This window comes from Schistocerca cancellata, chromosome 2 (genome assembly GCF_023864275.1).
Source record: "Schistocerca cancellata isolate TAMUIC-IGC-003103 chromosome 2, iqSchCanc2.1, whole genome shotgun sequence".
In the NCBI taxonomy this organism is placed as follows: Eukaryota; Metazoa; Arthropoda; class Insecta; order Orthoptera; family Acrididae; genus Schistocerca; species Schistocerca cancellata.
In genome coordinates, this window is record NC_064627.1 from 277,117,761 (window position 1) to 277,143,103 (window position 25,343).

The 25,343-nt window shown below is 39.5% G+C and overlaps 1 protein-coding gene across 2 annotated transcripts in view; it reads left to right on the top strand.

Moving 5' to 3' along the window:
* The window catches only part of LOC126161612 (NFX1-type zinc finger-containing protein 1-like), a 251,498-nt gene that overhangs the window by 85,806 nt on the left and 140,349 nt on the right, over positions 1-25,343 (top strand). For both annotated transcript variants that reach the window (XM_049917566.1, XM_049917567.1), the window contains 3 exons: positions 4,512-4,595; positions 4,875-5,146; positions 19,475-19,618. In XM_049917566.1, coding sequence (XP_049773523.1) covers positions 4,512-4,595; positions 4,875-5,146; positions 19,475-19,618 — 500 coding nt within the window. The remainder of the gene's footprint in view (positions 1-4,511; positions 4,596-4,874; positions 5,147-19,474; positions 19,619-25,343) is intronic.

Genomic DNA, 25,343 nt, shown 5'->3' on the forward strand with positions numbered 1-25,343 from the left:
GGTTGGTCCAGCTGTCTCTTGGCCACAGTTTCCCAGTGGCCATTCGTGCAGACAGATGGTTTGTTAGTTGTCATGCCCATGTAGTAAACAACACAGCAGATGCAGCTTTGTTTTTAGATCACATGACTGCCTTTGCAGGTAGCCTTGCCTTTGGCAGAAGAAAAGATAGTTGGGACCGGACAAGCGTAGGTGATGGTGATGGGAGGATGTATGGGACAGATGTTGCAATTTGGGTGATTGCAAGGATATGGGCCATGAGGAAAGCAGTTGGGAGTAGCCGTGGAGTGGGGATGGACAAGGATATTGCATAAATTTGGTTAGTGGCTGAATACTCCTATGGGAGAGATGGAAAGGAAATTCCTCTGGTCTTGTCCTCAAATACAGCAAAATATAAAACTTCCTGGTAGAGTAAAACTGTGGTCTGACCAACCCAAACTCAGGACCTTTGCCTTTCACAGGCAGGTGCTCTACCAACTGAGCTACCAAATCACAACTTGTGATCTGTCCTCACAGCTTTACTTTCACTAGTACCTCACCTCCTACTTTGCAGAGTAAAGCTATGACGAAAGGCCGTGTGTTGTGTTTTGGCATCTCAGTTGGTAGAGCAGCATTTGCCCACAAAAACGAAAAGTCCTGAGTTCTGATCTCAGTCCAGCACACAGTTTTAATCTGTTTAGCATTCACTCTACTGCAGAGTGAAAATTTCATTATGGAAGTAAGATATATATTATTATTCAAAATGTGAAATGAATTCATAACTATTCAAGCAGTTTTCCATCATAGCGGTGTAAATACTGTAGATGTAACATCAAAAAAATTCTCAGATTTAACTGATAGGACACAAATCTCATTTCAGAAACATAACACTTTTTTAACTCCTAGACAAAATACTAAATAAATTTTTTATTAATATGCTGTGAGATTACTCTTGAAACTCTCTAACACATGTGCACCTACTACCTTAAGAAAGGATAGCACAGTAGTTTAATATAACATGAAAGAGAGTTGTAGATAGAGAGAGGCTGAATGAAACACATTTGGTTATCAAGAGAGCAATGCTTGAAGTCTTCAATGACTACCACAGCAGAATATTGTCAAACAATATTTCACAAAACCCAAAGAAACTCTGGTCATATGTAAGGGCTATTAGTGGCATCAGAGTTCGTGTCCAGTCCTAGCAAACGAGACAGGAAATGAAACTGAGGGTAGCAAAGCAAAAGCTGAAATGCTTAACTCTGTTTTCAAATGTTGCCAAATTGCCCAAATTTAATTCTCATACCACTGAAAAGATAACTGAAATAATAATGAGTGTCAATGGTGTTGAGAAACAGCTGAAATCGTTGAAATTGAACAAAATTCAAACAATGGGAAATCCAGGATTGAATGTAACAATATTATGAGAAGGAAGTTTATCTGCAAAGGACACTGCATATAGGATGCTGGTGCAACCTACTCTTGAAAACTGTTAAAGTGTTTGGGATCTGCACCAGGTTGGACTAAAGGAAGATATTGAAGCAATTCAGAGCTGGGCTGCTAGATTTGTCACTAGTAGTTTCAAACAATATGCAAGTGTTATGGACGTGCTTTTGGAACTCAAATGGAACTACCTGAAGGGAGGAGGCACCATTGGATGCCAAACACGCTGTGCTACCTGAGTGTAGTGCATGCCTGATCCATCGAGGGGGAGTTTGGTTCAATCAAGTAATTATTAAACTAGCAATGGAAAACAAACAGCTACTATTAAATACAACTGAGGCAGGGTGTATATGACCCGGGTCAACCAGGAGATCTGGGAGAAAACCGGGAAAAGCCCGGGCATTTTTTAGAATTCCAGGATTTTTCTTTTTGTTTTGTTTTAGTTTTCATTTACATTTTTGTAATTTTGACTGGTAATAAACAATACTTTAATAAAGGATATTACTGTATCCTGCTACTGCAAAATAATATTGGAGCAATAAAACATGAATTAGAGAGAAAAAAGAAAATAAAAGTGAAGTTGCAAAGGAAATGCACTGCATACAACAAGAAAACACAGTGGTCATACAAGCGTTTGCCAACAGCAAAATGTGTCAAATGCATTAGGAAGTCTGTGCAATGCTTCATAACATTAGATTGCCTCCAATACGAGGCCGACGTCTCGTGGCAGTATCTATCTTACCCCTAGTGAGTGATATCTAACACACGACTGCACATGACTTTTTCATTATCTTTGGTTCTATGGCTAGGAGGGTTATTGCCCCATAATTATTTACATCATGTGGGTGACCCTTTTTGAAAAGTGGAATGGCTTTTAAGATTTTGATGAGTCCCGAAAGCAGCCATTATTTTATAAACTGTTTATTACATCAGAAAGGGGTCCAGCAGATTCTGTGGCAATATTTTTTATTAAGTGGTCAGACAAAGCATTAGTACCACAAGAGTATGAGTTTGTTTGTTTCTCTGATAATTTTTATGACCTCTGCAGCTGATGTTGGTTTTAAGAAGAGTGACCTGTCTGATTTTTTAGCACTATTTCAAAAGTTTTTTGTGGTTTTGTAATTCCTGAGGGAAGATTGCTTACGTTATTTGTGAAATGTGCATTAAACAATTCACATATTTCTTTAGCATCTGATAGTTTTTTCCCATTCTCGTTTAGAAAGTCAGGCAGTGGTTGTTTAGGCTTTGTTGCTGTAGTACCATTGACAACTTTCCACACAGCTGTACTCATGTTGTTTGTATTTTTAATATACTGGTTGACTGAGAGCTTTTTTGCCTTGGATCTCACTTTCTTGAAGACCTTATTTGTATTTTTTGAAATAATTAACAAAATTAGGGTCTGTGTTACTTTTACTTTGCATGTACAGTCTTTATTTAGTTTCACAGGAGATGAGTATCCCTTGTGTTATCCACCCTTTGTGTCCAGGTTTCCTGGGTCCTAATTACATGTTTCTTAAGAGGGAAAACTATATTATAACAGTGACTCAGAGTCAACAAAATTCTTAACCTTTTTATCAGTGTCTTCTTCCAGGTGAACATTTCCCAAAGATTGTTGTATTAACAAATTTTTAAATAATTGCGAACTATCAGGATCATTAATGCACCTCCCGTGAATTATTTTAGGTGAGGTGGACACGGAATTTATTTGATATGGGAGGCTTACATCGAATGGGAGGCATTGGTGGTGAGAGAGACCATTTGACAAGTTCTAAAGTTTTATTACTAGGGTAGAGTAAGGGTTTACAGTGATTGTGCCAATGGATGAAGAGGAAGTGGGAGTACTTGTAGTAGTTTCTTTTACAATATTTTCCCTTCAGAATCTTGCTTGCGCATTTCCTAAGTCACTGGCTTCATGTGAACCCACTGCTAGATTTACTTTAATATCAGAACTCACAATATTTTTTTTCCCTTTTTGCAATGTAATAATGAATTGCAGATTCCAGATTTTGTAGAAAGTGACCCATGTTTCATCTGGTTACCTGCAACTGCAAATAATGATTGTTTGCTGTTCTTTCAGTCTAAGTACACAATGTTTAAAGTGTTCTTCTTCACTTAGATGATACATTTTATTGATTTCACTGGTCTGAATACCATCTCTTAGAAGTATTAGACATCCACCACCTCTTTTAGTGAATCTGCATTAGCTAGTGCCCATGACATATTTCGGAAAATTAAAAAAATGAGAGCTCATCAGCTTTTATCCAGTGTTCAGCAAGGCATATAATATCTACAGTGGGAAGGTCGGACAAGCAATAAATTTTAAATTCTAGGAATTTTTTCCGTACAGATTGGATGTTTTGTGTATATATATTACCAAGACCATGTAGGTGCAGCCCATAATGTTAGTGTAATCTTCTACCGATGTCGGCATTCATTTTTGAAGTGCTTGTGTATTCTTGCAAATCCATAATTAGGAGATTTTATTTCATCATTTACGCACAACCAATTCTAAAGGTCGTAATGGCATGGCACACCAGTGAATACCACATTAGTATGCGTTAATTTGCTGACACACACACACACACACACACACACACACACACACACTCTCTCACTCACTCACTCACTCACTCGCACTCACACATACACATGTTGATGAAAATGCAACTCGCACACACAACTGCAGTCTCAAGAGTCTTTTTGTTGTGCCTATCGGCAACTCAGCATCTCTGTAATAAAATTGATTGAGTTAAAACAATGTAAATATTTCAACACTGATGATTTACTGGGAGCAATGCACCACAGATAAACAGTAGATCTAATGCTGACATTTTACTTACACTGTGTCAGTGTGATATTTAGTAATTTGATCACATAATGTAACATGCCTTCTTTTCTTGAAGCTTTACGGGAATGATTAGCTAATTTGGGTGCACAATACATAATTAGGTGTGTTTCGGTGTTATATAGTTATGAAAATTGCCAGTTACTGTAATAGTTGTCTCACGGCATAATAAGAAATATATATTAAAAATTGCTGATAAAGAGCAACTTAATAAACTGTTTATTGAAATTTTCCTCTCATTTCTTTGCAGTAATAGTTGAAGAAGCAGCTGAAGTACTAGAGTCACATGTTGTTGTTTCTTTAACAAAAGCTTGTGAACATCTCATTCTCATAGGTAAGCATGATGAGGAAGAGATAGAAACTGCTGAATGCTTTGATATTTCTAGTGGTTCAGATAGAGACATTTTAGCAGAATGTCTTTTTGTTTTAAGTAACATAGCATATGATTATTCAGTGTGGATTTCATTGAATTATATCAGTAATGAGAGTTTAGTCTGCCTTACTACTAAATTCTTTAGATTTGATGCACAGCTTATTAAAAATAACATTTGTATCTAATTGTTTACTACATTGGCAAACTTCGGTGCATATGAACAAAACTATTATTTTTCAGGTGATCACAAACAGCTGCGGCCATCAACTGCAGTCTTTGAGCTAGCAAAAAAATATAATTTTGATGTTTCTTTATTTGAACGTATGCTCCAGAATGGAATGCAATATGACTGTTTGGAAGTTCAGCATAGGATGAGGCCAGAAATAGCAAATCTCATCACTCCCACAATTTATCCAACATTAAAGAGTGCACCATCTGTTTACCAGTATGAGAAGGTGAAAGGTGTCACAAAGAACTTGTTTTTCATCAACCATAGATTTCATGAAGAAGAGGTATGTGGTACAGCTTCGATGCATTACACAAATTCTATTCTGGCATTAAATCTGAATATTGAAGTAGAAAACGGAAACTAAAAATTACACATGAAATATATATGAAGCAAGACGGAAGATTTTCTTTGTTCTTTACATGAAATTTACATCTACTTGTACAGTAAACCACTATGGACGGCATGGCAGAAAGTACTTCCTCTCCTACCACATATTAGGATGTTTTCTCGTAAAACTTTTATATGAGATGTGGAATTAATGAATGCTTAAATCTGCTGTAATTAGTCTAATATTGTCTTCACAGTCCCTCTGGAGCAGTATGAAGGGGCTGTAGTATATTCCTAGTTTCCACACTTCATACTGGTTTCAGAAACTTTGAAAGTATGATATTGCAGCATAAGTTATGTTTGCTGGTTCAGGTTTTTTATGCATTTTAGTGACAACAGTCCTTTGGGTATATGTTGCATATATACTGTTAGGACTATTTGGTAAGGGGCCTATGCACTCACGTGAGTGTTTTCTAAGCAATATCTTTTGTAAGTTCACTGCATTTTTCCATTAGCCTACAAATGAACTAAAGTCTGTTGCCTGCTTTATCTATCACTGAGACTGAAAAACATTCATTTTATATCCTGACAAATCGTTAACACCTAGGTACATGCATGAGTTGACTGATTTTAGTTGTCACTCATTGATATTTGAGTTGAAAAAATACTAATTGCTTACATTTTTTGAGTTGCACAGTTTTTTGCACATTTGCACCTTGACATGGTAGGACCACTTCCTCCATCAAATGGACAGTGATCAATGATCAGTCATTTTACATGCTGTCCAGAGGCAACACCAGTGATCAATGTCACCGTGGATACTGTAGCCTCTACATTCGCATTAGGTTGGCTAACTGGTTTGGCTGCCCACTACACAGAACCACTGATTGCAGCTGGCAATTTGCATCCAATTTATTTTCCCAGCTGGCAAATTTATGCAGGTATGGACATCACAAGACTACCAGCTACCAACCTGCCAGTGATGGAATGATTGAAAGATGGCAGTGTTCCCTGAAAGTGATGCTAATGTACTATGGTACGTCCTGGACTTCTGCCCTTCTGATAGTCCTGGAAATATGAACAACATGTAAGGACGACTTGGACTCCTCAGCTGCAGAACTTGTTTATAGAGAACCATTGTGTCTTCCCAGAGGCTTTGTTAAGGACAGCTCACTCCAGTCAGCAACACAAGATCAACTGGAATGGACCACATTGCTTTAATATGACCTTCCACAGCCTCCAGACAGGGTACACTGACCACTTACATGCCTTCGTGACTTAGAAAGCTGCTCACACCTTGTAGTGTTTCGAGAATTTCCGTGAAAATTCTAGAATCTTTCAGCCTTCCACCATCTCGAACACACGATATTTTAGATGTGAGTGGGAGAAAGGAACCCTATCTATTGCGCTTCACCTCTATGTGTTTGTAGGTTTGAAGTTTGTCGTATGAAGACGGTAGACACGGCTGTCGAATGGCACCGACAAGTACTTGTCGGTCGCGCCATGGAAGTCATAACGAAAGCGTACGGCCGAACCGAGGAACTTCTGTGATATTCTGTGCTGTTTTTTAACTATGACTATTGTTAGTGACGAAAGAACAATTGAGTGGAAAAAAGATTTTTAGTAACTTTTTAACTTTAACTTGCTAGAGACAAGACAGGTGTATGATCTCTGTATAATAGAGTCATGGTTAGCAAGCCAACTCTGTTGTAAATGTAACTGTGGTTCTAATGTTTGGATATGCGAGGAGACTTATGTAACAGTATTTATTCATGTGGAGGTGAGATTTGTAAAAGTTTGATGTTTAAATATACGTTGTTAAGTGAAGCAAAAGAAACTGTGTACGTAAGTGGGAAGAGTCTTGAGAAATTCCTGTTCCCAACAATATACTGTGTAGAAGAAGAGAAAGGGAGTTTGCAGCAGCAGGCTAACAAGCTAGGAAAGTTGGCAGCTAGGAAAGTCGGCTGATCATCTCAAGTAAGCTGTATTGTTAAAGAAGTTGAAGTTTTCACACATACTTCACCACTTCAGGTCTTCCAAAATGTTAGAACATGATGCTCCAAACAACATACAGTGTCGTGCCACCACTCAGCTGCCATTCTCTGACCCATGCTGTGTTCTACAAAGATGCACACAGATACTGAACGTCATGGTAAGTGGAAAGCAGACAACTGGTACCATTAACTGTGTCAAGCCTGTGTACATTTTCACGAAAGAGCCACCACCCACATGCACCAAGACTTCACCATCCTCCAGTACCAGCACTACAACCTCCACCACAGGGGCAACAAACGGATAATGCAGACTAACGACAAATGCACAAAACCCGTTCCAGCGGCCACGTGCATTTCTCTGCCACATTCCGAGATGACTTTCCACTTCTACCAAAGGGCTCATGTAACATCTGCTCTATGGCTGAGTGTCATCGCTGCAGTTAACTGTCAACCAATGATGCCCGTATGTTTAGTAGTATAGAGTCACATGTGTGATAACAAGTGAATCGCAGCTGTTAAGCAGCTTCTGCACCATCTGTCAAGAGCCCTTTGTTTTCTAATAAGTTTTTAAATCTGTTTATGGTTTGTTCCTTACTGTGAATATTTGTGTTTCATATGTTTAGTGTTTTATGTTCCATACTCTCGAGTATTTGTACATTCAGGAATGATTAAGTTCAGAGTTTACATTCTATTCAATACTTGACAGACAGTAATGAGTGCTGCACTACCTGGTTACCTAGTTCACTAAATACAGTGACCACAATGAACTATTTTGCTCCAGTGTCAGTGTTGTCACATTTTGCAGAGGTCAGTCAGCTAAAATTGAGCTTGGAAAATGTAAATGTAAAATTTGATTTATTAGTCTCATTACATACATTGTACAGATCAGATCATATGATCTGTTGTACAGGAGATACATTAAGTTTAGCAAAAATATGATGTATAATGATTTACAGAAATTCTTTTTACACTATTTTAAGAATAATGCCAGTGTATACAACATTACAATATTTACTATAAATTAACAGTTTACCAATTTCCTTTGTTGTACACAGACAACATTGCAATATTAGCTACAGATTTTTATTGTTCAAAGTGTCAGACTGTCTTCCATGAATTCTTCAATGCTGTAGTAACATATTTCTGTTGAAATATTTTGGAGTAAACTTTTCAGCAAACCAAGGTGCATTGTTAAATATGTTTCTTCCTTGTAATTTTTTTATATATTATTAGCCCCATGTACAGTGGTGTCTGAGCATAAAGCTTTAAGTGGTGCAAAGGAAATTTGAAATTTTCCTTGTGACGAGTACCATAGCTATGCTTAAAACGGAACTTTTCAAGATTATGTTGATTATTATATACCAAAATCAAAATTTCAAAAATGTACAATGAAGTAATTGTTAGTATTTTTAATTTCTTGAACAATGGGTGACATGACTCATTTTTGTGGGCAGCACACATGTTTCTAATGATTTTCTTCTGAAGAATTAGTAGCCTTGTACTGCTTCTAGAGTTTTCGCAGAAAATTATCCCATACTTAATAACAGATTCAAAATAACTGTGGTAGACTGTCTTTCTTGTGTCCATATGAGTGGCACCAGATAAAATAAACATTGCCAAAGCTAAGGAATTTAATTTATTTGCCAGGAAGTCTATATGTGTCTTCCAGTTTAAACTTTTATCAAGATTTAGGCCCAAGAATTTCACATGGCTCACTTCTGTCGTCAGTTGATTATTATGGGCTATTTGTACAGGACATATTGTTGACAATTTAGAGACGAATTGTTTTATCCGGGTCTTAGTGATATTGAGCTTTAGTTCATTTTTAAGGAACCAGGATTCCAGTTTCACCATAACATTTTCTATACTATCTGGAATCTTTTCTATTGTGTCATTTTCTATATCGACTGAGGTGTCATCTGCAAACGAGACTGAATGAGCATCAATATTAAATGGTAAATCATTTACGTACAACAAGAACAGGTAAGAACCCGGTATTGAACCATTTGGAACTCCTTGGGAAATTGTTTTCCATTCGGAGAGGTAGTTAACAGAATTTGATGTTAAAATAACTCTTGGTTTCCTTTCTGTCAGATTAGAGTTGAACCACTGTAATTCAGTATCTTCAGATCCCATAGCTCTTTCGTTTGTGAAGTAATAATGAGTGGTTCACAGAGTCAAAGGCTTTCGTTAGATCACGGAATATTCCTGAGACTTTTGTACCCTGGTCTAGTGATATGTTTATTTTGTCTGTAACTTCTCTGATGTCATTTATGGTGCTTCTTTCTCTTTGAAAACCGAACTGATTTTTACAAATACTGTCATTTACTGTAAGGAAATTTTCTAGTTGTTTTGCCACAAGTTTTTCAAATGTTTTAGAAGAAACAGGAAGGAGAGAAAGAGGCCTGTAGTTTTCCTTTTTAAATAATGGCCTAATCTCTGCATATTTTAGGACATCTGGGAACAGGGTGTATACGCCCCTGGAGATCCGGGAAAAACCCAGGAATTTTTTCGTCTGGGAAAACCTGGGAATTCTTTAGAATTCTGGGAATTTTTCATTGTTTTTGTTTTCAGGTAATTTTTTTTTAATTTTGACTGGTAAGAACCGATACTCTAACAAAGGATATTACTGTATCCTCCTACTGCAGAATAATACTTCAACAATAAAACATAAATGAGAGAAAACACAGAAAGAAACTTAAATTGCAAAGGAAATGCGCCATATACAACAACGACACAAAGTGTTCATGCTAGCCTCTGCCAACAGCAAAATGTGTCAAAGTCTTTAGGAAGACTACATAATGCTTCATAACAACAAATTGCCTCCAATGAGCGTGAAGTCACAGCTGTTTACATTAGATTCATTTTAGAGTTACGAGCGGGCTCGTGTGCATGCGCAGTTGAGTTGCGTTTAGTGGGAGATCCTCCCGTTTCTGGCTACAGGAATGTGGCTATTGGCTGTGCAAGCAGTCGCAGCAAGCAGCTAGATGCTACCGGGAAAAGGGGGTGCCAAATTCATATTCTTGAGGAAAAGAACTTGTTTCACAAAGCGCCTAGCATCCAGCGCATGTTTGTCTATCGATTATTCATATGATTTTGAAACGCTTCCCTGTTGGTTTTCGAACATTTTTGAACACATTTTTTCAAGTTGATTTCTGAATGAATCATAAGTTGATTTTTTAATGCATGATGTCTCTGTCAGGAGAATCCTCGTTGCATCTAGAAATAAACTTTCCGCAGACAAAAGGGGACGGGGCTATACGAGCTGAGTGAAGTAAAGCCGAACGGATGAATGCCAATTGCTGTCTGATTATGTGGTTGATTAGGTTTGCGAATGATCAGCATTGTTATAATTACTAGCGAAATCTATAGATTCAGACTACCAGAATGGAAATAAACGACGGACAAGAATAACAGGTGAGAAAGATCACGTATTATCTTCTCGTTGTACAGTCCCCGGCTAGCAGCCGCTGAAGTTGTATTTTGGAAGTAATGCGGAAAATGTGTTGTACGAACACGTAACAGTGCTTAACTGGATAATAATCACAGGATAACTAAACATGTGATTCTGGCAGGGTTAGTAAAGTTAATCGGCGAACAAATTTTGACAATGGCAGGAATAGCTACAGAATTTGTGATGACAAGATTGTTTGTTAGAACGAGGAAGGAGAAGAAACTGGGACATCACACAAATTATGGAAGAATACGACTATTCCAAATTATATAAAAATTTCGTAATACTTCTTTTCGATCTCGTGCTTGAGAAACTGATGCATATCGATGAAATGTGAAACTATTTCCTAACATAAATCTTTTTGCTTGTAGTAGGCATAACAGGCATTTGATATTGGTACTTCGTGAATTATATTCTGCCTTGTTGTAAAAATGGCCTTTTGTGCCACAACAGTCTCGTTTATTTGGTGTGTGTTACAAAATTGCTGCATTATTAGAAAGGCCTATTTTGTTTTATCTAGCAGACAGTGACAAAATAGACGTAATCAGATTGAGAAACCACACCAGTCTTGGGTATTATTTGTATTAACAGCTTTTTCATTATTAGGTAACGGCATTTTGATTTTTCATGTAGCAAAACGTTTAACGAACTTTGATAAGGTAATAGATTCTTTCACAGAAAGGAAAGCACGCCATGTAAAGCTGTAGCAAGATGAGAGAGAGGAAAAATGCTAGGAGCTAAGGATTGAAGAAATGTGTAATTTCTTGCTTATTTCTGGTCTTTGTTGGTTTTACATATCCTATATTTAATTTTGTATCACACAAAACAGCAAGTTATTAACTAATAGGCAATAAAGAGTGCAAATTTTCTAGGAGTTCTTGGTCTCCCGATTACAAATAATCCCATCCGCTATTAATTGCGAGATTTTTTTAAAGAGGGGCAAGCTGTCAAACCGGCCAACTGGGAGCAGGAGAGGCACCACAAGACATTTCAATTTCCACTGTCCTGAATATAGTTTGATGGCATCCATTACAAAATACACATTTTTCAGTTCTTCAGAGCGAAATACAGTAACTTGCGATAGAATAATGCTGTATGAAGAGGCGTGACACTGCACTTTGGCACACTTAAGACCAAATAACATGTCTTACATTTCCTTGAACACATATGTTTTATGTTTCAGACTTTTCAGAAAGATGTGCACTAGAATGTGCACATATTTTTGAAAATTTAATTTTTTTTTAGTATTGACCCAGTCCGCAAGTATCGTAGATCCAGGGCTGGTGCGCAGAGCAGTCTAGAGCTATAGTGGGTAGTCTCCACGTGACCAAAAGCTTAATATGAGGCTGGGGTCTACTTCATTGGTAATCTGGACATACGAATGTGCACTTAGGTATGCACTTTAAATGTGCACATTTTAGTATGGTTCACGAAATTCTGATGCTCTTGAACTATCCTCTGATGTCTTGTTTCTTTTATGACATAACGTATGATCTTTTAATATTTTACACGCATGTACATACAGGCTTCCTACGTCATGATAGCTGCGCAAGTGCGGTGTCGCCTGTTACCTGTGCTCTCTGGCAACTGCTGAAACGAACCTATGTGTAGCAAGTCGTGGGAAAATATTGCGAATGGTGGTTTGAAAAGCATTACTTTCAAAGTAAATATTCTTTTACGTAAGTTGAACTATGTGTGAGAATGTACCACGAATTTATTAAATGACAGAGCGTTTGACACTCACTTAAAAATCAAATTTTTGATGACGAGCCATTTAGAAGAATTTCGAACCCTGAAGATCAGACATTTATCGCATTATTAAAAATTTTACTGGCACATTTGTGTGATATATCTTAAGTGTAACACGCGCAGAAAAGATCACCATGATATGCGGAAGCTTAGCTTCTTTTGCAGCTTATTAACCCTAGAGGCCAATATTATATGTGAAAGCTTTGCTTTTATTGTAGCAACACTCTGTATATTAATTTAAACTATTAACTTTCCCTGTTTGTGTGTTCGTGCTACTTAACGGTGAGGTTGCTGTTGGCTGACTATCGCTATATCGATTTCAATGATTCGGAAAGAAACATGCAGTGTTTGGTGGAATTCCAATGTATATTTTTGTAATACGAAATACACAGCGTACATGTTGCTGCACATCAAAGATATTTTCAAAACGTGTCTTTTTCCCTGAGTTTCATTTTCTGAAGTGCTGGGAAATTCTACGCCCATGTATAAAACCATAACCATTCAAAGGATTGATAAGGGAAAATATACTGTCACTTAACATGGAAAATGCATGTTTTCACCTGGGAGAAAGTGTACTTTTAACTGGGAAATTGTTTTCCTTGTCCACGTATACATCATGGGGAAAGGCCCATGTTCAAAGAACTGGTTTACAATAATAGTCAGTGGGTATGAAATAATATGGCTGGGTATGAAATAATATGGCTGGGTATGAAATAATATGGCCTACTGCCTTGATTACCATGGAAGGTATTCCATCCCATCCAGCTGAATTTTGGTTTTTTAATGATAATATTGTGTATTCCACATCTTTCTGAGTGATTTTTCTGAATTTTTTAAAACAAATATTTTATATCTCATCTCTGTGCCTGAAAATTATATTGTCCTGATGGACTGTCATTTCTATGTCAGATTTTGCTATATTGACAAAGAAATCATTGAAGCAGTTTGACATTTGAACATGATTTCCAATATCACCCTGAAACGTAATTTGAGAAATGTCTTGACTTTTTAACATTGACTCCCAACTCCGATTTCACAACAGACCAAACTGCCTTTGTTTTATTTATTTATTTGTTTGCTTATGAATATACTTTTTGCCATTTATTTATTTATTTTTTCCCTGCCAATATCACTTTCTTAAATATAGTCTTAAACATGAGTTACAAAATTTATCAAAATTTTTGTTGCTTGAATCACAGTGGTCTAAAGGGCAGCTTATAACACTTAACTTATCACAAAACAACTCTAAATTTTCTTTGCTAAAATTCCTTCTTATATAAGATTCAGATTTTAGTTTCTCTGATGTGTGGAGCTCTATAAATAAAGCTGAGTGATCAGATATCCCTAGATCTAGGCAAAACTTCCTTGTATCATCAAACCGATAATTTGTAATAATATTATCTATGCAGGTTGCTGAGTGGAAGTTTTCTCTAGTGCACATAGTAAAGTTTAACTTGAAACCAGATTTTTCGATTAAATCGCAAAATTTTTCAGTGTCACTGCTTTCAGTTAATGTGTTTATGTTGAAGTCTCCTGCAATCACAATCTTTTTCTTGCTTTCTTTTTTAAGTTTATCTAAGACATATTGAAATTTTCCTAAGAACACTTTTGTAGCAGAACTCCCAGGGAATTCTGTAAATTGATATTATCACATATTTAAATCACACAGCTCTACACAACAGCTTTCAAAAATATATTCTTCATTGAGATAACTAAAAATCTTCTGACACTTTAAAGTTTTTTCTACAAAAGCTGCTGACAATTTTGAAATTACTGATTTTATTTAGTACATCTAGGCATTCTTTTGTGAGCTAGTGTTCGTTTAAGCAGACTATCTTTATGTTTGCTAGTTCAGGAGATATAACATGCAGTTCATCAATTTTAGAGTAACCTAGATTTGGACATTTTTCTGCTAAACCGCTTATATTTAGATGCATCAAGATAGAATCTTTGAGTTTGTTTATCCTTTGTAGGGCCTCACTTGTTCCATTACGTTTACAGTTTCCATTTTGGATCACCATTTTTGTTTTCTCACCCCTTTCGGAAGTTTTCAGTTTCACTTGCTTTTAATGATTCTGTGGATGTCTACGATCATTTTGCTGAAAGTCATTGAACCTAACCTATTCAAGTGTAGCCCATCCTTTCCCAGACACATACCACTTGAGTCTACAAGAATTGCACCCAGCTTGTCGCACTGTTCCCTCATTCTACTGTTAATCTTATTTATGTATATATCACTTACTGACCTTCTGTGTAAAATTGCGCTAATGACAATTTTTGAATTTGCAGACACACTTTTTGCTGAGCAGATCAAATTCTGTGTTTCACTGATTTTTTCTTCCTCATTGCTGTTCCAGATGGAATTTGTTCTGACATGAATGAAAACACCTTCGTATTTGTCCTTTTTTTTCATTTCCACTTTCAGTTTCACTTCATTTCGAATATTTTGTAAGTGTCTGCTGATCTGATGCGATTGGATTCCGGAATGAACATCGATTTCACAGCCTGGAGCTGTAACATTTTTCAGTATGGAGTCGCCAACAACAAGAAAGTCCCTTTTTTCAATCAGTTTTGCTGCGGCACTTCCTCTATGTTTGTCCTTTTTCTAGGACACTGTTTCCCATTTATATATGTTTACAAATAGTCCAGTGGGTGGGTTTTTGATCACATTTCACACACCATGTATATTTTGAAGGTTTTGTTTCATATTTGGCTGGTGTTTTTCAGATTTCACTTGTTTCTGTTTGATGGGTATCACACACACAGAAATGTTTTTCTTGAGTTAATCTATCATTTTCTTTCTTTGTAGTCAGTAATTCAGTTTTCATTGCTTCAATGTCCTTGTGTAGCTGCTTTATAATTTCATTTTTGGTATCTTCTTTTATTTACGTTTCACAAGTGCAGGCCTGTTTTTCCCATATTAATCTATCCTTTTCTTTTTTTATAGTCACTATTCATTTGTGCTCCTTCCCTGAGCAAAACACCACCATAAAATTATATTGGATGGAATATACTGCACTGACACCGCTGTTCTCACTCTTAGAAGTGTATCTTCTTTCCCCTCCTTGTCATTTATGATGTTGTGTACCCAGCATATACATTAGACTATAATGTCGGCATTATTAGGCTTATCAATTTCACTATTTTTTTGTAGCAGCCTCCATCCACTAGCCATTATTCCAAACACATTCGATCACTTGTCAAACCTTAGAAAGACACTTGTTGAAAGTAGTTAGCAGTGGTTTACACTCCGACAGTGGGAATCATCTCATCAGGTAAGTCTTCAGTTCAGTTGCCTTGTGGCTGACTGGTTGTCAACTGTATGTCGGATGTTACTCAACTGTAATGGACAAGCTTCATCAGTTGGCTGCAGTTGTACAACCGTGCAGACAACCTGTTTGTTGGCCGAATATGTACCTAATGGATGTCCAGGCTAAGAGTGGTACTAACACCAAGTGGGGTGGCGCAGTGGTTAGACACTGGACTCGCATTCGGGAGGACAACGGTTCAATCCCGCATCCGGCCATCCTGATTTAGGTTTTCCGTGATTTCCCTAAATCACTCCAGGCAAATGCCGGGGTGGTTCCTCTGAAAGGGCACGGCCCACTTCCTTCCCTAATCCGATGAGACCGATGACCACGCTGTCTGGTCTCCTTCCCCAACCCAACCAACCAACCAACCAACCAACCAACCTAAGAGTGGTACTGTCATATTTCTCTGACAATACCCTTATCTTTGGTGAACACTAGCTGTCAAGGACAACATACTGGGTTTTATTACTTAAGAAGTCTTCGAGCCACTCACATGGGAAGCTTTTGCATATGCTCTTATCGTCATTAAAATTCTACTGTGGGTGACATGTCATACACTTTCTGGAAATCAAGGAATATGGAATCTACCAGTTGCAATTCATCCATGGTTCGCAGGATATCATGTGAGAAAAAGGTGAGCTGGGTTTCACGCAAGTGATGTTTTCTAAATCCGTGCTGATTTGTGGATAGGAGCTTACTTCGAACTGATGATATGTTAGAGAATTCTTCAGCATACCGGTGTTGAGGATATTGGTGTGTAATTTTGTGGGCCCATTCCTTTAACCCTTCTTATGTATGTCACCGGTGTTTCTTCCAGTCACTTGGGGCTTTGTGTTGGGGGAGATACTTGTGACAAAAGCAAGCTAAGTAAAGGGCCAATGTCGAATTGGGGTACCATCCAGACCCAGTGACTTACTTATCTTTAACTCTTTCAGTTGCTTTTCTAAACCAGGGATGCCTTTTATTGCTTCCTTCATACGGGAATCTGTGTGACAGTTAAACATCGGAATGTTTGTACAATCATATCCTTGTGCATGAATAATTTCTTAAATATAAAATTTAAAAGTTTGTCTTTCATTTTGCTGTCTTCTATTGCCTCGCCAGACTGGTTAATGAGTGACTGGATAGAAGCCGTTGACTGGCTTAACGATTTTACCTATAACTGAAATTTTGTCAGATTCTCAAGAAGATCTTTTGCTCAGGTATGACGATAGTAGTTGTATGTTTCATACATAGATCTTTTTTCAGACACGTGAATTTCCAACAACTTTTACCTGTCATCATTTTTGCATTCTGTTTTAAACTGAGTGAGGTGTGTCTTCTCCATCCATTCACTTACTTGGCTCATAATTCTTCAGACAGCAACTTCAATACCTTTAAACTTCACCCATAATTCCTCTATCTTCATCACACTGGAATTAAATGTCCATTCATTGTCTAAGTATGATGCTAATAACTGGTTATCTCCTCTTCTAGAAAAAATAATCTCCTAGATCTCTAGAATAATTTACTAACTTTATTAGCCATTGCCGATATGAATGCATTGTGATCTGTCTCTATGCTGACACCATCGATAATGTCAGCCGTGTTTGTACCTGCAAGGTGTAAAATATTTTCATTGTAGGTGGGCTGTCAGACTAGCTGCTTAAAATAATATTCCGAAATTGTGTAAGAAAGCACTTTCAGGGCTGGTTCTCCATACCACGTGCAGTGAACCCAGAGATGTACCCATCTATACTCAGTAAATTAAAGTCACCTCCAACTAATATTTCATGATCAGGGGATTTCCAAGCTAGTGAGCATATACTTTCTTTGAATGATTCAAAAGACATTATGATGAAGTTGGGTGGCCAGTAAAAACATAAGAAAATTAACTTGAGTTTATCTACACTTCTGACATGCGTCCAGATAAGTTCCCAGTAGAGACAATATTTGTGTAGACTGCTATGAACCCCCCCCCCCCCCCCCCCATCCTATGGCTTCTTATCTATCTTTTCAATGCCTTGATAAATATTTCAGAGCTTTGTACTCCAGGTTTTATCTAGCTCTTGGTTCTGAGATTAATTTGAGTGCTACAACTTTACTGGAGTGCAGTAAATTCAGGAAATTTGTCACGATTACTTAAATGATTTACTGTTTAAATTTTGACGGTCGAAGTTTCTTTACTTTGCACGCAATATGATTTTGCTCTCTGCATTGGCTGGTGAACGTTCTTCAGAGAACACCATATGCACTCCACAAGTACTCTACTACCTGAGTAGCTACTTCCTTTTTTGTAGTGCACCTCTGTCCTACCCCGTAATGTAAGCCCAGAAATCTGCAGCCACAGCTGTCACAGAATCAGTGAAGCCTTGGGATGAGACCCTCCACTCAGCTCCAAACCAAAGGACCCCAGTCAATTCTGCATGCTTCAAATTGTTAGCTGTGCTTGTACCATGTGTGCAAGGCCAGCAATCTTCACCATTTGCAACAGCTGCTTATATGAACTGAGGCTGCAGAACCCTAGTGACAGATGTCAGTGGAGCTGAGGTGAGCCACAACTTGCAGAAGACTGGACCCTGCACATTCAGTAGCTGCAGGCAGAGCCCCCTTCACATCTCTGGTAAGGCCCCATGGCAGATATAACAACTGCACATTTGATTTTTCCCAGCCCTGGACACTATTTGCTTAAGGACCTCCTTAATGCACCTAACATTGGAGCTCCCAAAAACTAGCTAATTCCTCCCCCATGTGCCTTCTCAGGCCCTGCTGAAGGAGCACGCACCTGTCCACTCACAGAGTGTAAGAGCAAGGCCAGAGGGCCAGCCCCCACAATGACTGTCTCGAGTGATGCAAACTTGTTACCACCTGCCACTCACCCTGAAGTGAGGGTAAACACAAAATTACACCTTTTAAATACAAAAATACGCAAGGAATTTAAGAATTAAACTATGAAGAAACACAGAAAAATATAAAAACATAACTTTCTGCTTTGTTAGTGTGTCCAAGGTGGCAGCTGAAAGCATAACTTTGTCAGCAATAGTTCTACCAATACAGTATAGCCTGTGTTAACGCCTGCTTGACATCCATCTTTTAACAGTGTGTTTGCATAGCTACATTACTTTGTCTGTGCACATATCCAATATAGATGTTGACTGTGTTTTATATTCAGTAGCAATAATCAGTAATTACCATCCATTTTCTTCTCTCCCGTTAACTTTTCGTGGTTGACTCATTAGTCAAGTAGCCATACTAGTTCCGTTACTGCTTCTGCCATATCCTTCTGTGTATTTTTTTTAAAGGGGGGGTGAGGATTTGGGCAGGGGGTCAGAGTGCTACAATTTTAGGTGCTGTTGGACCTTTTAGGTTGTATGTTTGTGGTCCATGATCCTTTTTTGTTCCTGACATATTTTCCAATTTTCCCTTGCATTGGACATCTTCATTGGTGCTCATGGTTGTGCTGAAATGCCAATGCTCAGCAGAAACAGGAGAACCTCACAAGATGTATCTGGATTAAATGTTGGGAACGAAATAGTTTTATGGACCACAACCATAAGATGTGGAAGGTTCACCAGTAGCTAAGAAAACTCATGAAAGACTTCACTGTATATTACATTTTTTTCATATATGTGCTTCAAGAAAGTTTTGAAGAAAATTGCAAGTGTTTCCTGTTGTAGGCTGATTTGTACTTGTTATACTGAAAATTTGTCTGTATATCTTTCACTGTTTTTATATATCATAGAATGTCATTGTCAGTGTGTCACCATCTTTTGTCATTATTTGTTATGATATTTCAGGTGTCTGAAACTGTCAGCCGTCGAAATTTATTTGAAGCTGAATTCCTGATAGCTCTTTGTAGATACCTTTTGCTTCAAGGATATGAAGAAAGTGAAATTACTATCCTTACAACTTATTCAGGACAGATGTTCTACTTGAGGAAAGTAAGTTATTATGAATAATTTGTTTCTGATATTTTGTGGGAGATGTTCTGTTTGGCAGTTTCGTGTACAGCACGTGGTTAAAATAAAATCAGATATAAATGAAAGCTCCAGATCATTTAAGTTAAATGAAATTCATGTTCTTGTTAGTAATATCGGAATCAAGATATGCCTTGCAGAAAAATATTGTTGTAGCTTGAGTCATTCACCTATGGTGAGAACATCCAAATAGCCACAGAAAGAACAGTCACAATAAGCAATGTTATAGAGCAATGAAACAGAGACATAAATAGAAAAAGTTATGTTGTGCTGAAGGTCAGGAGATAGTGTTTATAGAGTGTTATTTTGATTTTTCTAGTCTCTTCCCTCCTATTTGCCTTCTCAATTACTTTAGAAGAAGCTTCTTTGAACGATACATTCAGACTGTGACATTACCTGACAGTTACTGCTGAGTAGTTGCTCTTCTAAACAACATCCCATATGAGTAAACCTGTTACAACTTTGCCTGATATTGCTCGTACTTCAGGTGCTGGGGCTGTGCATGGCTGTGTTTAAAAAGAATAGCTTGATGTAGCCATAGAGTCGAGCTGCATATATCTACTTTCTAGCTCCACAGCTAATTTGCTGGAAATTAACATGTAGCTGTGATCCTGCAGTCAAGTAGTGTTTCCATTGGCTAGAATTGCGACTTAATAAAATACATAGAAATATAAAATAAAAGATAAATGAATAATTTAATAACATGTGTTCTACTCTAACATCTGTAATTGATAAAGACAACAGAGAATTACATTGAATAATGTATAGTCAAGAAAAGACATCTCAAATAAAAGGGCAGTGGTCCTACAATATCCAGTTAAAATGTGGATAGAGAATACCCTTACCTAATGCAGTAAAGTTATGTTGAGAGCAATATGAGAATGGTAGCAAAATCGCCAAACTAAATAGTCATCAAAGACTTGCAAAACTAAGTCCTTTTCATAATCTCAGAACACAAAATATTCATGTTATAACTTCAAGTTGAACAAATATATTTCAAGGAAGACGCAATACATGAAAGTCACAGATCAAGTAAACAGAGAAAGACGTGTGTACACTTTAACAGTCAAATCATAACTGAGTCAAAGCCTAGCGGCCGCTGGCTGGCTGGCCACTTAGGTGGCGCTGGCTGCTGCTGCGTGGCTGGCAGACAGCGCCGCATGTAGAGGACGCGCGTAACTGCGCAGCGGCACTTTAAAAGATCGGCGAGTCACAACACTTTTCCCCCTTTCTAATCTTTTGCACAGGTCTTGATGGAGGTGGCCTGTAGATTGCTAACGTCCATAGGTGTTGTTTGACTGGCCTTAAAGTCTCGAGGAGGAGGCTTTTCGTACGGACGGAAGTGTCCTCGATGATAATGGGTCGAGATGACAGGAGACATGGGGGTCGAATCTGCTGGGGCCCCGTGCACCAATCTGCCCGTTGCGGCAAGTCCGGTTGTTATAACAGGATACACAGGCGATATGTCCGTGTCCGTAGGAGGAGGAGGCGAGTAGAGTTGCTCCGACAGATGATTGTCATCTGGTTCCTGCATGGGCACGTCTCCTGGTGGCGTCAGTTCTTGTACTGGCACCGATATGATGGTGAGAGGACTGCGTTGTGAGTAATGAGAGATTCCAGTATCCCGAGCGTCAGGTAGAGCCGAAGATGTTGTAGTGGGATCCGGAACAGGCGTTGCCAGCACACGAGGCCGAAGCTGGTCCGAATGACACACTACAACACCCGTGTCCATCTGGATTTCATACAGGCGTTGGCCACGGTGTCGTAAGATGCAGCCAGGACTCCATTTTGGCCGCCTGCCATTCCCCGTACCCATACAAGGTCGTCGGCGGTGAACCGGCCAAGCGAAGGCACCCGTGGCCGTGAGGTGGAAGGTCGCTGAAGATGAAGTAGTGTGCGGGGCTGTCGGCCACAGGTCAGCTGGGCTGTGGTCACCCATGGGGGTGAAACAGTAAGAAGCCAGAAATTGGAGAAGCACATCATCAGCAGAAGAAGTCAGGAGTTTCCTCATTTGAGCCTTAAATGTGCGGACCAATTGTTCAGCCTCACCATTTGACTGTGGATGGAACGGAGGGGCCATGACATGCATTACGCCGTGACGGGCCCAAAAATCCGCAAAATCGGAAGAGGCAAATTGCGGACCATTATCAGTAACAAGAGCAGAGGGAAGGCCTTCCAAAGAGAAAATGCGAGCTAGATGTTTGTGATGATGATGTTTGGTTTGTGGGGCGCTCAACAGCGTGGTTATCAGCGCCCGTACAATTACCCAATCTTTGCTCAGTCCAATTGCGCCACTTTCCTGGATGATTGCGAGCTAGAGTATTGGTGGTTGCCGCGGTGGTAGGCGACGTGCAATGGACAATGAAAGGAAAGTTAGAGTCAGTGTCAATAACGAGAAGCCAATAAGTACCTAAAAAAGGTCCCGCGAAGTCAGCATGAATACGCTCCCAGGGCTTCTCAGGCGAAGGCCACGGTTACAAAGATGACTTCGGGGCGGCGGCCTGTGACGCACAAGGGCCACAGGTAGCGACCATGTGTGCGGTTTCAGAGTTGATGCCGGGCCAGTACACATGACAGCACACCAGAGATTTTGTGTGAGAGACACCCCAGTGCCCTTGGTGAAGGAGGCGCAAGACCGAAGCACGCAAAGACGCAGGTACCACAACATGTGTGAAGCATTGTCGGTGGAAAGGAGGATAACACCAGCCCTAGCCATGAGGCGGTAACGCAAAGCGTAGTAGTTCCGCAACGGATCAGAAGTCTTAGCGGGTAGGGTCAGAACCTGTAGCAGCCGCCAGCCAGTCCCCGGTGATGGGGAACCCTTCCACAACCCGCTGCTCGGCAACATCCAGTTGGAAACACAAAAGTTTGTCCCTATTGAATGCCAGATCAGGACCCATGGGAAGGCGAGACAGTGCATCAGCATTCGCATGTTGAGCTGTCGGCCGGAAATGAATCTCATAATTGAAACGAGACAAGTAAAGAGCCCAACGCTGGAGGCAGTGTGCAGCCTTGTCGGGAAGTGACGTAGAAGGATGAAACAATGAAACAAGTGGTTTGTCATCCGTAACAAGATGAAATTTGTATCCATAGAGAAAAACACCAAACTTATGAAGAGCATAAATAATGGCCAGAGCTCCTTTTTCAATTTGAGAATACTTTTGTTGGGCATCCGTGAGCGTTTTGGAGGCATAAGCAATGGGTTGTTCAGAACCATCAGAAAAACTGTGCGCAAGGACTGCACCAACCCTGTATTGAGAGGCGTCCGTGGCAAGAACAAGATGTTGGCCAGATCGATAAGTGGCCAGGCACGGGGCCTGTTTCAGCATAGTCTTCAATTTCTGGAAAGCCGCATCGCACGATGCGGACCAGTGAAAAGGCACATTTTTATGCAACAGGCGATTCAACGGCTGAGCCACCGAAGCAGCAGACGGTAAAAACTTGTGATAGTATGCTATTTTCCCCAAGAAGGCCTGCAGTTCCTTACCAGATGTAGGGTGAGGAAGGGCATCAATCGCAGTGACAGTTTGCTGAAGTGGACGAATACCATCCCGAGAGAGTTGAAACCCCAAGTACGTGATGATGCCTGGAAAAAATTTTGATTTCTGAAGATTACACTTAAGACCGGCAGTCTGTAAGACATGAAAAATGTGCGGAGATTTTGAAGATGTTCGTCAGTGGTGGAGCCAGTGACAACAATGTTGTTCTGGTAATCTATACACCCAGGGACAGCGAGCAATAATTGTTCCAAGAATTGCTGAAAGAGAGCAGGAGCACTGGCAACCCCGAATGGCAATCGTTGTTATTGATAGAGGCCGAAAGGCGTGTTAAGGTCCAGAAACTGCCGGGAAGCAGCGTGGAGAGGAAGTTGATGATAAGCTTCTGACAGGTCAAGTTTAGAAAAATACTGGCCTCCAGCAAGTTTAGTGAACAATTCTTCAGGTTGAGGCATAGGGTAAGTGTCGGTAAGGCATTGAGCATTTACAGTGGCTTTGAAATCGCCACAGAGACTAATATCACAACAACGACAGGAGAGGACCACTCACTGGAAGTGACAGGAAGCAAGACCCCTGAAGCAGTGAGACGATCCAGCTCCCGTTTGACCTGATCACGAAGGGCCACAGGAATGGGCCGAGCCCAAAAAAACTTAGGCCGAGCAGTGGGTTTGAGCGTGACATGAGCTTCAAAGTCGTTTGCACAGCCTAACCCAGGAAAAAAACGGGACGCAAATGTCGTCGACAAGGAATCAAATTGAGCATAAGGAATAACATCAGAGATGATATTAACAGAGTCATCTATGGAGAACCCAAAAAACGCGAAAGGCATTGAAACAAAAAAGATTCTCCGCGTTACTATGCTCGACCACAAATATGGGAACAGTGTGAATGACAGATTTGTAAGATATCTCACCATCAAATTGTCCCAAGAGAGAAATCTTCTGTTTATTATAAGTCCGTAATTGCCTAGTGACAGGTGACAGGAACGGAGAACCCAACTGGAGATACGTCTGAGAATTGATGATAGTGGCAGCAGAACCAGTATCCACCTGCATGCGAACATCTCGACCAAGTATTCGGACAGTGAGGAATAACTTCCCTGAAAGGGAAGAAGTACAATTAGCATACAACACAGAATCAGAATCAGCGTCATGTTTATGAACATCATGTATGCGGTTGGATTTGCAAACGGATGACACATGACCCTTTTTTTTTTTTTTTTTTTTTGCATTTGTGACACACGGCCCAACATTGTGTACAATCTTCTCATGAATGTTTCGTAAAACCTGTGGACAGAAAGGAAGTTGCCGGGGGTTTTGCTGCAGTTTCTGAGAGGTTTTTTACGGTTAGGCCAAGGCTGCACTTGGGAGCATACTGCGGCCACGTCGACTGGTGGGGACACACCACACGCTTTGTCAACATCGCACAGAGGTTGTATTTCCCTGACGTCGCTTCATGCCTCTATTTGCGCTCCAGCGGCGTGAGAAATTTCAAAAGACTGAGCGATGGATAGGACTTCATCTAGAGTCGGATTTGCCAACTGATGGGCACGTTGCCTAACTTCTTTGTCGGGTGCTGATCAGATAATAGCATCCCGTACCGTGGAATCTGCGTAGGATTCTTTGTGAACGTCAGTAACAAATTGACACTTTCGACTGAGGCCGTGAAGTTCAGCAGCCCAAGTGCAATAGGATTGATTTGGTTGTTTTTGACAACGATAAAAGGCAACACTAGAGGCTACCACATGCATTTGCTTTTGAAAATATACGGACAGAAGGGAGCACATTTCAGCAAAGGACAAAGACGCAGGATCTTTCAAAGGAGCCAATTGCGACAACAACCGATACATTTGGGGTGAAATCCATGAAAGGAACAGAGACTTACATGTTTGTTCGTCCGTCACATGAAATGCCAAGAAGTGCTGTCGAAGACGTTATTCGTAATCAGACCAGTCTTCCGCCGTCTCGTCGTAAGGAGGAAAAGTAGGTAGAGACAACGACGAGAGACGCCCCGCATTTGATGCTGCGACGAAATCACGAATCGCATATGTGAGAAGCATTTGCTGTTCTATGAGACCTGGCAATAGTTGCTTTAAAGTAGCCATGGAAACATATGGCTCAACGATGGAAAAGAAAAATCACTACCTCGTCGCCAATTGTTATAATTTCAAGTTGAACAAATTTATTTCAAGG